The 16,765-nt window shown below is 34.9% G+C and overlaps 1 protein-coding gene across 1 annotated transcript in view; it reads left to right on the top strand.

The window, feature by feature from the left end:
• The window catches only part of LOC150096386 (uncharacterized), an 85,202-nt gene that overhangs the window by 8,319 nt on the left and 60,118 nt on the right, over positions 1 to 16,765 (top strand). The window contains exons 2-4 of the mRNA XM_090409199.1: positions 2,938 to 3,153; positions 4,359 to 4,529; positions 14,775 to 14,837. Coding sequence (XP_090265325.1) covers positions 2,947 to 3,153; positions 4,359 to 4,529; positions 14,775 to 14,837 — 441 coding nt within the window. The 5' untranslated portion in view covers positions 2,938 to 2,946. The remainder of the gene's footprint in view (positions 1 to 2,937; positions 3,154 to 4,358; positions 4,530 to 14,774; positions 14,838 to 16,765) is intronic.

Below are 16,765 nucleotides of genomic sequence, written 5' to 3'. Positions count from 1 at the left end.
AACAGACTACCAGCCTACATTGTAGTGCTCGGCCTAAAGTTTTTTATTGCTATCACAGATGGTGCTTCTTGTCCCATCCTAAAAGATATTACAACCAATAATTTTTTGCTGGGCAAAAAAGTTCCACCGACATGGGCTGAGGGTTAATATCATTTTATCATGATATTCTTCTTTCTACTTGCTACATATCTAAAAAAAACCTCTAGGGTTTTTCTTTGCCTGATTTGCCAATTTCTGCTCATACTCTATTTTTATTTTCTTACTAACTGAGTCACTCTCCTGGCTTGTTCTTTATTCTCTTCATGTAACTGATTATTACCATTATTCATCTTGCACTTCCTCCAAAGTACCTTCTTTTTTCCAGATTTCATGCTTAAGCTTCACGTTCATCCATTTTACACCTATTATTCAGCCTTTTGGCCTTCGGAATACATTCACACATTGATGCTGTTATGTATTTCTTTGTCAGTTTCCATACAGCATTTATTTCCTTATCGCTCAACTCCTCATTCCATGTTATACTCATAGCTCCAAGCTGTCTCCTAAGTTTGTCATAATCACCAGCCCTATAATTCTGCATATATCCTTTCCTCGCAAAAGTCTGCATATGACTAGCCACAACACAGGTGTTCACTTTCACCAACTGGAGGAAAGTGTGAAACCCCTCTCACAATTACATCCTCTGACGAAATGATCAGATCTAGCAGTTCATTCTTCATTTAGCAATTTTTTGAAGTAATTACTCCAAACATCAAGGATATCATTTTCTCCAGTTTTCATATCACCTTTATCATCTCTAATTCCTTTTATAGCACTCTTTCCTCCATTTTTGAGATTTTTCAACAGCCTCCAGAATATTTTGCCACCTTCCTGACTCATTCGCCAGGAACTTTTGATATGCTTTCTTCTTTTCCTTTGCTGCCTCTTTAACTTCCTGTGTCCACCATGGAGTTCTGATTTTTCTATCCTTGCAGACAACCTCACCACATGCCTCTCTGGCTGAATCAATCAATGTTTTCTTCAAGGCTTGCCACTGAATCTCCAAGGTTTGGTTCCTATTCTGAAAATCTTTCATTTTTTTCTTGAATAATGTTTGTGTATTTTACTTTACAGTTCACATCTGAGAGCTGCTCACCTTTTATTTGCTTTAAAACTTTCTTACATGTTTTCTTTTCAATATGAAAGTCAATGTTATCCTGCTCAAGACTAAATGATCACTTCCAATTTCAAATCCTCTGTATACTGGTGTCTTGCACTAGTGAGAAAACATCACTATCAACAATAACATAGTCAATGAGACTTAGCTGCTAGGATGAAAGGAAGTACAAGAAGCTGGATTGATACAAAATCAAGGGGATGCGAGACCAAGGGTTCCTACTATTTATCATCAGCCTAGATGATATTATGAAGGAAAGTGATATTAAACCTAATATTCAAATTGGGTATATTCAACTCAGCTCTTTTCCTTATATAGATGATGATATACTTCTAAATAAATCCATCACAGGGCTTCAGGTTATTTACTTAACTAATTGAATAATTGCTGTAACAAATTTGGCAGAAAAGAGTTGTGTTCTTTATTCCAAAAATGATCTTAATTCACCACCTGTTACTTTTAATAATGTCTAGCTTACCATTCAAGACCTGATCTCTCTTCCTCTCCTCTTGAGCTGACATTCACCTGGAGCTTTTCCTGGCACAAAACATATCACATCTGTTTCCTCAACCTCCAAAAAAATGCAGTGTCATATTCCACTCAAAATGTTATTTTTCATCTTGCTAGCTATGAAATCTGTATAACTCAAATCTCTTCAACCTCAGAATGCTGTTCTCACATTTGGGGTGATGCATGAAAATCCACTTAAATTTTTGATGAAGAATTTAAGTGGATTTTGGTGCACCACTCCAAATATGAGAACAGTGTGAGAAAATGTCCAAAAGAGCACTGTTTGGCTAATGGATATGACCTTCTTTCAGACACTAACTCAGTCATTCTGTTTTATTCTTTCCACAGTATTTTTATGAATGATAAATTGAACTGAACTGGCATCCTTCATTCTCTTCATTTCTGTGAAGCCTACTATAATCCAAGCAACTGCTCCCCATTCATATTTACAGTTCAACTGCTCCCCATTCATATTTACAGTTCAACTGCTAACCCATTACACATACTTCTTCCACTCCTTTTTCATTCCATTCTTGGAACAGTCTTCATAATGAAGTATTCCTCAAGTTCTACAACCTTCACTTCTTAAAAAAAAAAATTGACTCCTTCCCTTGCCCACACATTCTAGGGTTTGATTCAAGTCCATCTCTATGCTGTATTTGGTCACTTATTAATTAAACTCGAACTTTATATTGGCTTTATTAGTTGACCAGAGAGGTCAACTAATAAATAGGTCACTCCATTCTTCTTTTTCACTAGCAAACGTTAGAGTTCCATGTACCGTTACATATGTTATGAAGAAGCCAGACAGAACCGCTGGTGAAACATGTAGACAGTTGTATATATTTTTCAAAAAATCTCTGGTCAACTAATAAAGCCAATATAAAGTTCAAGTTTAATATCAACGTCCCTAAATCTGTTTCAGTATTCAGCATCTGTTCATATCTATAAGTATTCAAATAACTTGGTCTCAACAAGGGAAAAACGCATCAATGACTAGTTTATATTTCAGTTGTTAATTTTGAAGATACTAGTGTCATTTTTTCTGGTAAAGCTTTTAACGAGTGTCTTTTAACGAGTAACAAAAAATAAGTTTTGAAGATGTCTGAAAGACACACATCTAGAAGTACAGTCTTGAAATAAATACTTAGCATATATATTTATAAAGTAAGGATCCTTTGTAGTTAATCATTTTAAGCTCTTTGCAAGTTTGCTTTTACTTTCTGCCAGAAATCTGTATAATTTTTTTTTTTTTTTTTTTTTGGTTTTAGAGAAATGCAATGAGAAGAAGGAAAAATAAAGGATTTTGGAGATCTTTCGATACTGTAAGAGTGTCAGATCTTAAAGAAATTGCCGATTTGGTAATTGCTGACAAATCTTGTGATATGCCACATGCTAGCCAGCTGCCAAGGTCACGAGTTCTCGAGGAGATCGAAGAGAGAGAGAGCCAGCTGCCAGTATTACAACATGAACAAGAGCAGTTCCATGTAAGTATTGTATTTGCAATTATAGAAACATTATACGGTTGCACTTGAATGTTGGTTCTCCACTAAACTAACTCCACTAAACTAACACTCTCCTAGTTTAGTGGAGTTAAGATTTTTGATCCATTCTTCTACCCTCCTCATAGTATTTGAAAGTTTATTTTAAAAGGATTAAGTTTAGGGATTAAAAGGAGAAAGTTTAGTTTAAAGGATTAAACTAAATTTATTAAACTCCTCATAGTATACCCTATTCTCCTTTAAAATTCTTGGCAAAACTTATCCCTTTTAGTGTGTGTGTGCATGCATGTGCAGCTATAAAATGTGTGTACATACAAGTACATATGATTTGCATATACACATTATGAATATATGCTCGATTATTCATGACTTATTTTTTAGCGGTACACCAAACAATTGTATCAAAGAGATGTTTTATTAACTGCTTATATTTCGCTGAATTTCAACTCAGCATCATCAGAGCACAACACACTTGTACACACGACAGTGAGTGAGTGAAACAATACAATTGCAATGGGCAAAAGATCTAAAGTCCTATTATACCCAGGAGTGTATGACGTTCCCTGTAACTGTGATTTGGCCTATTATGGACAAACAGGAAGATCAGTTAACATCCACCTGGAAGAATATGAAAAATACATTCGCTACTATTACTATGGCAAGCCATGACTGGCAGACCACGCTTTGGACACTCCTTCACACAGGATTAGATGGAAGGAAATGAATGTGTTATTTAGGAGTCATTACAGATCTGAAAGATTATTTTTTGAGTCAGCAATGGCTTTGAAGAATTCTCCCAACCTTAACAAATATGGTTGCATTAATTTGCCAAAAATTTGGGAGACTGTTGTCCTAAGAGAAACTCCTGCATAGCTGTTTTTTTTGTTAGAGGGCACCAAAAAATAGGACTTTAGATCTTTTGCCCATTGCAATTGTATCGTTTCACTCACTCACTGTCGCGTATACAAGTGTGTTGTGCTCTGATGATGCCGAGTTGAAATTCAACAAAATATAAGCAGCTAATAAAACATCTCTTTGATAGAAGTGTTGTTAATACCGTTAAAAAATAAGTCATGAATAACCATCACCTAAGCCTATCTGTTAGATATATGCTTGATTAATGGTGATAAAGTCACTATTTCCCAGAATTTTGTTTGACAAGTTTTATTATTTTCAAATTTTGGTTTTAGAGAAATTCAGTGAGAAGAAGGAAAGATAAAGGATTTTGGAGATCTTTCAATACTGTAAGCATGTCAGATCTTAATGAAATTGCTGATTTGGTAATCGATGGCAAATCTTGCGATATTCCACATGCTAGCCAGCTGCTGGTATTACAGCATGAACAAGAACAGTTTGCCCATGTAAGTATTGTATTTGCAATTGTAGAAACATTATATGGTTTGCACTTGAATGTTGGTTCTTTAGCTGCCGACTCTCCTAGTTTAGTGGAAGTTAAGAGTTTTGACCCATTCTTCTATCCTTATTATAGTACACCATTTTCTCCTTTACAGTTCTTTGGCACCAGTAAAGGAGACCAGTAGCTATGACATATATGCATACACAAGTACATACGATTTGCATATACACATTACGAATAAATACTCGATTAATAGCAATAGTTTAAAGTCACTATTTCCCAGAATTTTGTTTGACAAGTTTTATCATTGTGATTTAGATTACAAATGACTTCATAGTATTTTTTGAAGAGTTTTTCAGATTTGAAGGAACTTTTGTGAAGAATTTTTGTGTTGTCTCATGAGATTCTGTGGCTAGTAGAAACTCCATATTCTGCAAGTCCATATTTCTTAACTTGGAGAAAACAGATGTAAATATAGCAAGGAGATCGAATATTTAAATCACCAATAATGGAGGATCTTCTAGCTTGGGATATACAGGCTTGTCAGATGATAAATGGAGTATACTTACATAATAATTATGGATAGAATTCGAGGTAGTTATGAACAGAAGACAGTGGGGAAATCTGAAGAAAAGAAGCCATCCACCATAACATGTAATGATTGATCAGAGAGGAAATTGGCAGTCAATTTGCAAAGGGTGGAAGGTTTATCATGTGATGGTATTTTGGTAAATAGGCCTTTATGCCAGACCTGATCAAATGCTTTATAAATATCTAGAGTGACTACATAAAATTGGGTTCATACATAGGTGATATTGGCAAGGAGATCTGCTGTGGGATTGAGTTTCAGAATGTGTATCGGTGGGCACTGATTAATTTGTTTTCATCTAGATAGTGAAGGAGCTAGAATTAACAGTGACTTTCACTAGGTAGTAAAAGTCATTGTTGATGATTTTCTCCATTATTTTCGATAGAACTGAGGTGAGTGCAGTGAGATGTTAGTTGAGTTCAACTAACATCCCATTAAAGCTTTTATCTTCTTTTATTAGGATTAGTTGGATATAGGTAGTTTCAGTGCCAAAGGGTAAATGCCATGAATGTGAGAAATAATGAAAACAGTATAGGAGGCATTTGTTCAGGAGGAGCACAAGTTTTAAACATGGTTGGGGAATACAATGAAGACCACATGCCTTGTTGTGCCAAGCCATTCTTCAGAACTCTTCTGATATCTATTTTGATGAAAGATCAGAGGAAGAATGCAGTGTGCAATTTTTGGTAATGGTGGGGGGAGGGACACTTTGCCTTGATCATTGATGTAGGAGTTTGAAGAGAATGATACCAGTTTAGCCTTTGGGTAATATTACAGTGGCGTTATCTTGATGACACACACAGAGGAGGAAGCATGGATGGAAAGAATGCTTGCTCTTAGTGGCCTTTGCAAGGAACAAGGCTTGACTGCTATTAGAGCAGGAGGCAAGTTTGTTGCACTTGGCCTTGTCAAAGTAAGGTTTGGATTGGTTGGAGTTTTTGCAGCTACTGCCTACTGTCTTGTATGCTTTGGGGGAGATACTGGAGTACTGAGAAGTATGGGGGAGTGGAATCAAGGCAAATGAGGATGACTAGTGGAGTTCCCCACAGCTCCGTACTAGGACCACTACTCTTTAATTTGTGCATTAATGATATAGCAGATGATTTGACAGGAGGACATTCAGTTGTTTGCAGATGATGCAAAACTAGGAAGGGCAATAGTTGATAACGGTGATGTAGATATCTTACAGGATGATTTAAATAAAACTAGGGAGGGCAATAGTTGATAACAGTGATGTAGATATCTTACAGGATGATTTCAATAAAACTAGGGGGGCAATAGTTGATAACGGTGATGTAGATATCTTACAGGATGATTTAAATAAAACTAGGGAGGGCAATAGTTGATAACGGTGATGTAGATATCTTACAGGATGATTTAAATAAAACTAGGGAGGGCAACAGTTGATAACGGTGATGTAGATATCTTACAGGATGATTTAAATAAATTGACAATGTGGCAAGAGGCCTGTCATAAATGTATTTTAACAGATGCTTTAGTGGCATGTATAAATTACTCAATGTTCATTATAATAATATTTTATTCATACTTATATATTATAGTAACATTTTAATCCATCCTGTATATTGTATGTTCATTATTAATACATGTTTTTAAAATATATTCGATTTAACAGACTTTCGGCAATAGTGGACACCCCCTTCTCCCAATCAGTCCATTAAATCGAGGGCATACTGTATATATTTTCCAGCAAGATTGAGCATAGCCCAGTAAGGTTTTGGTATTCAAGCTTGGGGAAAAAAATGAATTGTAAGAGATTGGAAACTTTCTATGGGGATGTCTGAATGTCTGCGTAAACTATCATTGATACAATTATACTGACATCACACTTTATCTGCTGCATAATTCATACATCAGATACTTGTAATTCAAAACTGGCATGTTGTTTCAATTTCATGTAGTATTCCATATGATGCTATTGTATAAGGCTTTCATCAAGTCTCATATGGATTATTGTGCACAGATTTGGTCACTGGGTTTTCATTGTATTAGTATGTCAAAAAGTGTCCAGAGAAGATTCATGAAGGTTGTAAATTGCAAAGCCTCATGAATAGGAATGGGGGGGGGGTATGATTGAGACGTATAATTTAGTCAAGGTTGTTATGGTTGACATGGAAGTGATTTTTCATAGAATGAGAGAGGGGAGAGTAGAACAAGAGGCCATTCTTGGAAACTGTATAAGGAGGATGTGAGCAAAGTGAGGAGAAGGTTTTTTACATGGAGAGTGGTCGGTGAGTGGAATACATTGCCTTAGTGTGTTGTGAACGTAGATATGTTTAATCAATTTATGGCATGGTTGGATGAGCTTTGTTTGTCATAGCATGTACCTCCCATGATGAGTTCGACTCCATGGGGGTCAGGTGTTAATAATAATAATAATATTGCACAAGAAAATTGGAAAATGAATTATTTCTCAAGAAATGTGGCACTTTATAATTTAGAAACTTACACTAGAATTATTAAGAGATATATTTATATCTATTTATGTGGAAGGACAGGAAGGACTTTATTTGACCAGGAGGAGACAATGGTTAGCAATGTGGATAATCACTTATGTTTTGTGTGTAAAGGGGGGGGGTGAGTCCAGATATTGTAAGTATGAACAGTGGTAATAAGCAGTGATGGAATGTCTGTATGGTGGAAGATGGAGTGAATCATGAGGGAGAGAGAGGTAGAATAACTAATAACTTCTTAACCAAATCAAGAATTTTTTCGAACTATTGTAGCTGTACCACCACTAATGAAAACAATAGTCATATAGTTTTAATTTAACTTGTACATTGGTGAGAGTTGTTCAAGAGAGAAATAATTCTTGAATGAAAGAGGAAACTTAGAAACTTACCATGTTTAGATGCTGAAGATACTAAGTATGATGTGTTTTATGTGTGTGGGAGGTGATTTTGCCAAACACTTATTTATTTTTATTTTATTTATTTATTTTTTTATTTTTTATTTGCAAAATATGACAGGCCTTAGTTGTCAATTAGAATGTCACCAAAAATGTTTGAAAAATTTTATATAGCTCATTTAACATGTTGACCAGACAATTGCTTCACAGGATTGGACAAATTATCTCTTCCTTCCAGTTTGCATTTCTGGCATATGACAAATCATTACATGTTTTGTAATGATTTGTCACTTTCCAGAGAAGCCAGAGATACATAGAAGAAAGAGTTTTTTTTTTTGCTGGTTATATAAGTAACCAGTAATTAAAACAAATTCTGTATTTGTGTGCATTTTTAAAGATGTTAGTAATTATATTTCATTCTGCATTAATCAGATGTGAACAATTTGCATATTACTGGCGAGTCTAAGGGAAAGAATAGGCATGAAACAACTAGATTTGTTAGACAAATAAATGTTACATTACAGTTGTGGTGTTATGGGTGGTGCAATAAATCAGTATGGTAGAATATGAATGCTATGGTAAATTACGAATGACTTATCATCCTGTCAACTTTTCAACTCTAGTTATGCATGTATGCATTTGTGTAGGGCTTTGTTACAAAAAAAAGATGGGGAGGGGATTTGTGAATAAATAGTATAGTGAATCCTGTCAACTAGTTATGCATGTATGCATTTGTGTAGGATTTGTGCCTTGTTCGTTGTTGTGATGTTCAGCTTGTGTGCCGCTGCTCTTCTGTGGAAAACCAGTATGTGGAGTTCTTTTTGTATAGTATTAGTGCTCACCATGGTGTTACTGGCGCTCTGGAACTCATTGTAGATGGTCTATGCTGATTGTAGCCGGTTTTTGAATGCCACCCATTTTAATACCCTCCTGTCCCTGCCAGTGGCCACCTTAGGTGATTACCCACACGAATGATGCCAGAACGTCTCCTTTGTCAATCACATCATCAAATGTTGATTTTGTATGCTCCAGTTGAGTGACAATGCCATGTCCATGTTCAAAAAGACAGGCAGATCAGCAACCATCTGTTTAGAAGAACACAAATCGTACACCTGCAATCACGACTATGGTCAATCTGGCCTTGCAGACCATGTTTTGGATAAAACCCACAGGATCTCCTGGAGAAAAAACCACATGCTCCACTGTAGTAAATTCAAAAAAAGAGGACTGTTTTTAGAATCTTTGGCTGCACTCAGAAATCAACCAAATTTAAATAAATAAGGTTGCTTAAAACTTCCCAAAATTTGGGAAACTTTATCAAAGATCTCACTTTACATCTTAGGCCACCTACAAACGTCCATAGAGGGCGCACCACTTTGATAGGACTTTCAAATCATCCACGTTTCACCTAGTATTGTATTGTATTGTATTTGAGTATGTTGTTACAAAGTTATTTATAATCCCTAAAGATGTCTCAGTGGCTTAGACAAAATATTGGAATCATTAAAATCAGTTTTAATCCTTTTCCAGTGCTGAAAAATTTTCCAAAAAAAAAAAAATTCCATTCAACCTCCAACATGAGGAAATGCCTTCAGTGTGACAGCCCATGATGACACCTCTCTTGAAGTCACCGATTCTATAACTTCAAATAACAGGGGTGTCCAGACAATGATTGGTGTGTGTGTGTGTGTGTGTGTGTGTGTGTGTGTGTGTGTGTGTGTGTGTGTGTGTGTGTGTGTGTGTGTGTGTGTGTGTAATGTATGCATGCAATGTATGCATGCATGTATCAGGGGCCTGTTAAGGACTTCCGTAATTATTTCCTGGCTTTGTGCAATTCCTAAAATTGAACACAGGAAAACCTTGCTTAATGCAAATTCAGTATGCACAATAATCATTTAGCGCAAATGAGTGAAATGATACTACTATTTTCCACTTTAAGCGAGTGATTAAGCAGTTTTTTTTTTTTTTTTTTTTTTTTTTTTTTTTTTTTTTTTTTTACATTATGCAAAATTTTACATTACACGAAATTTATTGTCGCCAATCTCCAGCGAGCAGCGGCACTTGTCAATGTAGCAGGCAGTGGCCAGTGACACTCAGCAGTTGACTCAAAGCTATCATCGCAAGCACATGTGTAAACTCAGTTTTCTTTCTCGATCACTTTTCCTTCATTTTGCTTTAATTTAGATACCTATAAGGCGTTATTATATTCAACCCCTGATATGGAAAAGAGAAAGACTGATAAAGAAAACCACAGTAATAAAAAGAGAAGAAAAGTAATTACATTAGGAAGAGCTGGAACTCATTAAGAGACATGCAAGTGGCACTGGTAATACAAATATAATGATTGTGCAAGACCTGGGATACAGCAAGTCTACAGTTCAGACTATATTAAATAAGAGCAAAGAATATAAAGAACAAGGAAAAGTTGCTACTGCTTCTTTTAAGCATGCAGATCATCCAAAATAGAAGCCATTTAATGATTGAGATGAAACATCTATCACTTTGGATTGAGGATTATAACCAAAAAAAATACCTCTTAGTACAAGGAATATTCAAGCAAAAGCTCTCAATATTTTTACATCATTGAAAGAGACCAAATTTCAAGAGGAATGTGAAAGCTTTACTGCGAGTTTAGGATGGTTTAACCATTTTAAAAATCAAGCTGGACTGAAGAAGATGAAAAAGTCAATCACTATTCAAACATGTTTAATTTTTTGTAAAAAAGCTCAATCGATTGTTTAAGACATTAAATAAAAATTAAAGCAATTGTTTTTTTTATTAATTTTGATGATTTTATCCTCTAATATAGCTTATAAATTTTTTGTTTCAAATTTATGCTAACTGATGGATGAATTATAATTACTCCTATTGTTTATTGTATTCGCTTAACACACATTAATTGATGGATTAATCAGTCACATTGTATACTAATGCTTCATGACGAGGACACTTTTCGATGAGTAAACATTACATCACAATCGCATTAATAGCCCAGGTGTGCAGTCACAAATATGGACACCTTTCAGCCCTTTGGTGAGGCAGGATGTGTGCTGAGACAAAGCACTCAGAATTCAGTCATTGAGATTGGTTATTGTGTCAACCAATCCAGTTGAACATTGTCATTTGTTATAAGTTGCTGTTTCTGTTTTGCGTGCGTGAAGTGTGAACTGACATTTTTAGGACACCAATTTTAAAAGCTTGTTTATAGACAAGTTGTTAATATATAATATTCTATAAATAATTTATAGCTTTTTTTTCCAACATTTACAATGGGAAACAGTGTTGACAATCTACTGAATGTCCCGTTTTCTGCAAGAGCTTTTGTGGACTATATAATTGTAGTCAAAGGAGGTAAGCCTCGTCGTACTTTCCAAATTGCACCTTTGAGTAATTCAAATATACCAATCAAATGTCGCATTCTCCATTTAGTTACAATTAATTGATAAATTAAAGTGTTCAAAGTTACCCTACAGTTATTGCATTGGACCAATTAAGATGAGTTCTGATGCACTATGCACTCTTAAAATTTTCATATACCGCCATATGATAGCCTATCAAATGGAAATGGGCATGCAATGCCACTGATATGTATGTATATAAAGAAAGTGTGTGTGTGTGTGTGTGTGTGTGTGTGTGTGTGTGTGTGTGTGTGTGTGTGTGTGTGTGTGTGTGTGTGAAAATAGCTAGCTATATTTCTATTTTATGATGACATAATCAAAATAGAAATAGCTAAATATTCATATATATATATATACTTTGTGCAGAAAAGAATCCATTCATATAATGCATAAAAGCAAATGTTATAAAATTTCAAGTTTATATAAAACTTGAAATAAGAAAACATTGCTTTTGAGATGTTTTCTATACTATGAAGACAGCTTATAAATATTAAATGAAAATTCTATCAAAAAAACATGAAACTAGTGTAACATTATATATATATATATATATTGAGCTAGCATGTAAAAATGTGCCTGCCTAATGTGGAAGGGGCATATTACATGGTCAAGCAAGCTCCTGCTAGACACATATGTTAAGGAAATAATGTTGAAATCATTATTTATTATTATTATCATCATCACACCCTCCATGGAGTCAGCAGACTTATCATGGGAGGTTCATTCAACTAACAATATATCATTACTGAATCTTAAAATCCTTAAAATCCAAAGACATATTCTGGTAATGTGTTCCATTCACCCACAATTCTCCATATAAAAAAAATCTGTCTCTCACACCTCTCTTCACTACACTCTTACACAACTTCCACGGATGGACTCTGGTTCTTCCCTTCACCTGCTACTCTCTTTTATAATTCCCTCTCTATTAATCCAATAAAATCTCCTCACTCACTTAAACATCTGTATCACATCAAGGTCCAGAGACAAATGACTAAGACATTATCAGATCTCTGGAATGTTAGCTATGGAGAGAGGTAAAGGAATGTAGATTACAGAGCTAACATTCCAGAGATCTGATAATGTCTAAGTTATTAAGACTAAGACATTACCAGAGATCTGATAATGTCTTAGTCTCCGAAATTCAACATCTCCTTCTTCTTAATGGACCATTTAGGTCTAATGCTGCCATCACTAGGTTTCACCATCAGTGTCTGTCATAAGCTACATCTGGTGTACAGTGTTCATCCAACTGTCATAAGTCTCTCATTACCATATCCATTCAACCATCATGTTCAGGGTCTTCCTATAGATCCTTTCTTGTTAATTTTATTTATATTTGCTTGATTAATCGGACTTCAAACATGACCAAACCACTCAATTCTCTTGCTTCTTATAAAGTGATGAGATGTTGTGTCTTTGAAACAGGTTTCATAGCGGCTCATTATTCTTCATTTATACAGTCCATTGTTTTAATTATAAGATGATCCAAAATTTTTTCTCAGTACGTTCAAATGTGGCAAGTTTCTATTTTCTCCCTTTGTTGCTCACCATGTTTAACAACCATAGGTTAATATATCTGTCACAGATAGCTTAAATAGTTTTTCTTGGATTTTCTTGATAATATTATAGACTTTAGGAGTTGTAAATTTTCAAAATATCCACAATTGGCCTTCTCAACTCTCTCTTCCATCTTTTGATGCATATCATTGGAGCTGTTAATATTCACTCTGAGATTAGTTAGTTATCCACTTGCTTAAAGATATAATTATCAACATCTGATGGTTCTTGAAATGTACATATATCGAGTCTTTTCATTTATGACAAGACCCACAGCCTTACTTTCCTTCATTAAATTAGATGTAGATCTAATAATATGCTTTTCACATTTATTGCCATTCTTTGTTGTTCATTTAGGCTCCTGATGACTTTTTCCCATGCTAGATAGAACAGAGTTGGTGAGAGAGCATTTACATGGTAGAGTCCAGATTTTATTTCCAAACTGGGCGAATGTTCCTGAAGGAAACATGCATTACAGCAGGTGTGGTAATTGCACTATTACTACTACTACTACTTTAATATTATTACTACTTATTAATATTAAAACTATAACCACCTTCTCATTTGTCCAAGGTAAAAGTCTATTTAAATCTTCTTGAAGAGAATTATCATCAGCAGTTCGCCTTATAATTCTCCCCAACTTTGCATCATGCAAACAACTGAAGATCTCCACTCAATCCACATGAAATATCATCAACAAACAAGTTAACAGCTGGGGTCTAAGAACAGAACTCTAGGGTACACCAGTTGCTGGTATCATTCAGAGCCAGTCTCCAATCCATCTAACCAATATACTATCTATTCCCATCTTCTGCAGTTTGTACACCAAGCTGAAATAATGAAGTAACCTATCAAATTCAAATACTTTTGCAAAGTCAAATATATCACTCTATATAAACTCCATTATCCAAATACTCTTGTTACCTTATAAAATGCAAGTAATTTGATAAAAACAGTACTACCCCTTTACAAATCCATGCTTACCATCACAAAGAATCCTATGTCCATCAACCAAGTCCTGTATTCTACTTCTAACAAACTCTCCAATACCTTGACTACAATTGCAGATATACAGACTAGTCTTATGTTGAAAATTTCTGTCCTAGAACTATGCTGGAATCATAGAATTTTTTTGTTTGTTTCTGACAAGAGAACTATCTTATGTGGCAGGGGATACCTTGGGTTCAGCATTCTGTGAATATATTCTTTTCTTTGGTTAAAACTAATAACTGAATTTGCTTTGATCTGATACACAAAACTAGCACTGCTAGGCAGTTGGCTTGCTATTAAGTACCTAGCAGCTTTTCCTTTCCAAACTTTATAATTTTATATGCAGTATGGTTACATGTATAGAAGATAGCTGTAGAAGGTAAATTATAATTGTCAAGAAATTATATTCTTGTTCCTGTATAAAGTCTGTAAACTTTGTTTCTGTAAACAAAGTTCACAACAAGGCTACTTGTATGTAGAGACTTATGACTTTACATCAGTTGTCTTAGTATCTCATAATGCAAAGCACATTTAAAAAAGAATATATATATCCTTTTGGATATATATATTCTTGTGTACTATGAGAACAGTCACTACCACTCTACTCAGACTGGATGCTTATTTAATTTAATTTATTGACTAGAAGATAATTAGTATTGTATAAATATACTATCTTTGTAAAGGAAGGTGAAAGAACAGTTGGCTTGTGACAGCAATTTTGCAGAAAATTCTTCATATAGTGTGGATCTCCTTTCTTCATTTCATTTTAATATGCAGTATATTTCACATAGTTTCATTATTTGTATTGAAACTTTTTAATTCTTGCATAAACTTTATCCACAGAAAGATAATAATAGTGCTAGTAGGACTACAGAAGAGTCCAGTGAAGATAAAGTTTTCCAGGATGTAAGTAGTATCCTACTGCAAGATTCTTATTTCAATTTATTTATTTATTTTTTAATTTTGTCAATTCAGAACCTTTATTTTTATTTTATTGATTTTTTTTTTAATGACAATTTCAGCTATAAAAAGTTATAAACATTGCAACCATAGGCAAGAATGGTTAGATAATTTTCAAGACCGTATTCTAGAGATCAAGCATATGTTTCATATAGAATATAAATCCTGGAGCAAGGGATGCAGATACTTTCCATCCCTTGAGGATTACAGCAATAAATCAGGTCATCAATTGAATAATCTGCCAACTAGGCTGGATCTTCACTCCAGGACCCCCCACACACACTTCTTCTCACACCTTCATACAATTATTCCATAACATAGTTGATAATGATGATGTCCCTTTTGCTGAAAGGATATGTTCTGTTTCCTTTGTGATGTGAAAGGAACATTTAGAAATGCTTTTTAGCTTATGCTATCCAGTTTTTTTATGAGGTGGTGACAGTATTTTCTCCTTCTGACAACTTAGGTTTTTTTAATCCTACATAATACTAAAACCTGATGGAGAATGTATATTCTTTACAGATGTCATAAATGAGCCTCATAGCTTGGCAGAATCTGCACATTCATTCAGTCTTAATATTTTTACTGTGCTAGTCAAAAAAGCTGATCTTCTGCAGTAAATAAAAAGGACTTCAAAAATTCCACAGAAAGCAAATTATTCCAAGTACAATTCATGTCACCAATATATGTATCCTGAATTCTATGTCAAAGTGTAAATGGGATTTTGAGGATAAAATGGGATTTTATCCTCAAAATCCCATTTATACTTCTTGACTAAAATTCACCTTTGCTTCCTTATCATCTGCCCACTTACTTCTCAAATTTTTTTTTTTTAATCAGTTCCACATGCACAAGAAATTTTGCAAAACCTGTAGCACATCAATGCAGTGTGTGGGCAAATTATTAAGGAAAAAGAAGAAAGTTGATATGTTACTTGAATAGCTCAGCTAACGCCTTTTTATTCCCGTATATAGGGAGTAGGCGAGGCCGTTTAGCCCTATCTAACTTTTGGAGACTGAGTGGGCAGTTCAATCTCCACTGGTACCCAATCAGAGATAGCTGGTCCAAGGCTATCACTAATTAAGCAGCACACAGTGAAGAGAGACGGCTCAACAAGTGCCGCCATCTCATGGTCCCTAACCCTAACACTCATATTTAATGGCTGAAATAATGTGGGTTCTACAGTCGATTTTCTTGAGTTTATGGGATGAAAAACCCGAGTTTCCGGGAGAAAAAACCTGCTTGCCATGCCAGAGATCGACTAACTCGGGAACCAGTCGAAAAAAGGCTTAGAAAATTTCTTCTAGTCGCCGACTAGATTCGAAACCAAGAAGTCTTCCTTCATGTGGTCAAGCACCGTGGTGTGCAAATGAAACATCCACTGAGCTACACAGCTGGAGTTTGTAATCCTTGGAGAAAGCCATCTGAAGAAGACAGCTCCAGACTCTAGATTAAATTAAGATTAGGATATTGAATGGATGTTGACCAACAGTTACTAATGTAAAATTTTACATGCTTAAAAACAGGATAATGGATAAATAATGATATTCAGTTCAGCCAAACACAGTTCTTGCAATATACTCAGAGAAAAGACATAAGAAACAGAACACACGTGAAAGTAGCTAGAGCAAATCTCTGAGAGAGAGAGAGAGAGAGAGAGAAAGATCATCTGTTAACCAGCTCATCCTTTTCTTGATACCATTAAGCTTTTCCCTTTTAAGTTAGATAGGTTTGGAATTTATATAGTTGTACAGGTGAGAAATAAGATCTTTAGCAGAAAAGGATACCATGTTTTTTTGAAGACGATGGATGTAATCTGTTAGTGTAGTACTTGGAAAGGCTAGAAGATAGGTTCAGCTTCAGAAGAGGGATCT

The sequence above is a fragment of the Typopeltis vanoorti genome, chromosome 19, assembly GCF_054136105.1.
Source record: "Typopeltis vanoorti isolate ZY-2024b chromosome 19, IOZ_Tvanoo_1.0, whole genome shotgun sequence".
Classification (NCBI taxonomy): domain Eukaryota; kingdom Metazoa; phylum Arthropoda; class Arachnida; order Uropygi; family Thelyphonidae; genus Typopeltis; species Typopeltis vanoorti.
This window is presented reverse-complemented; position numbering and strand designations above follow the sequence as displayed.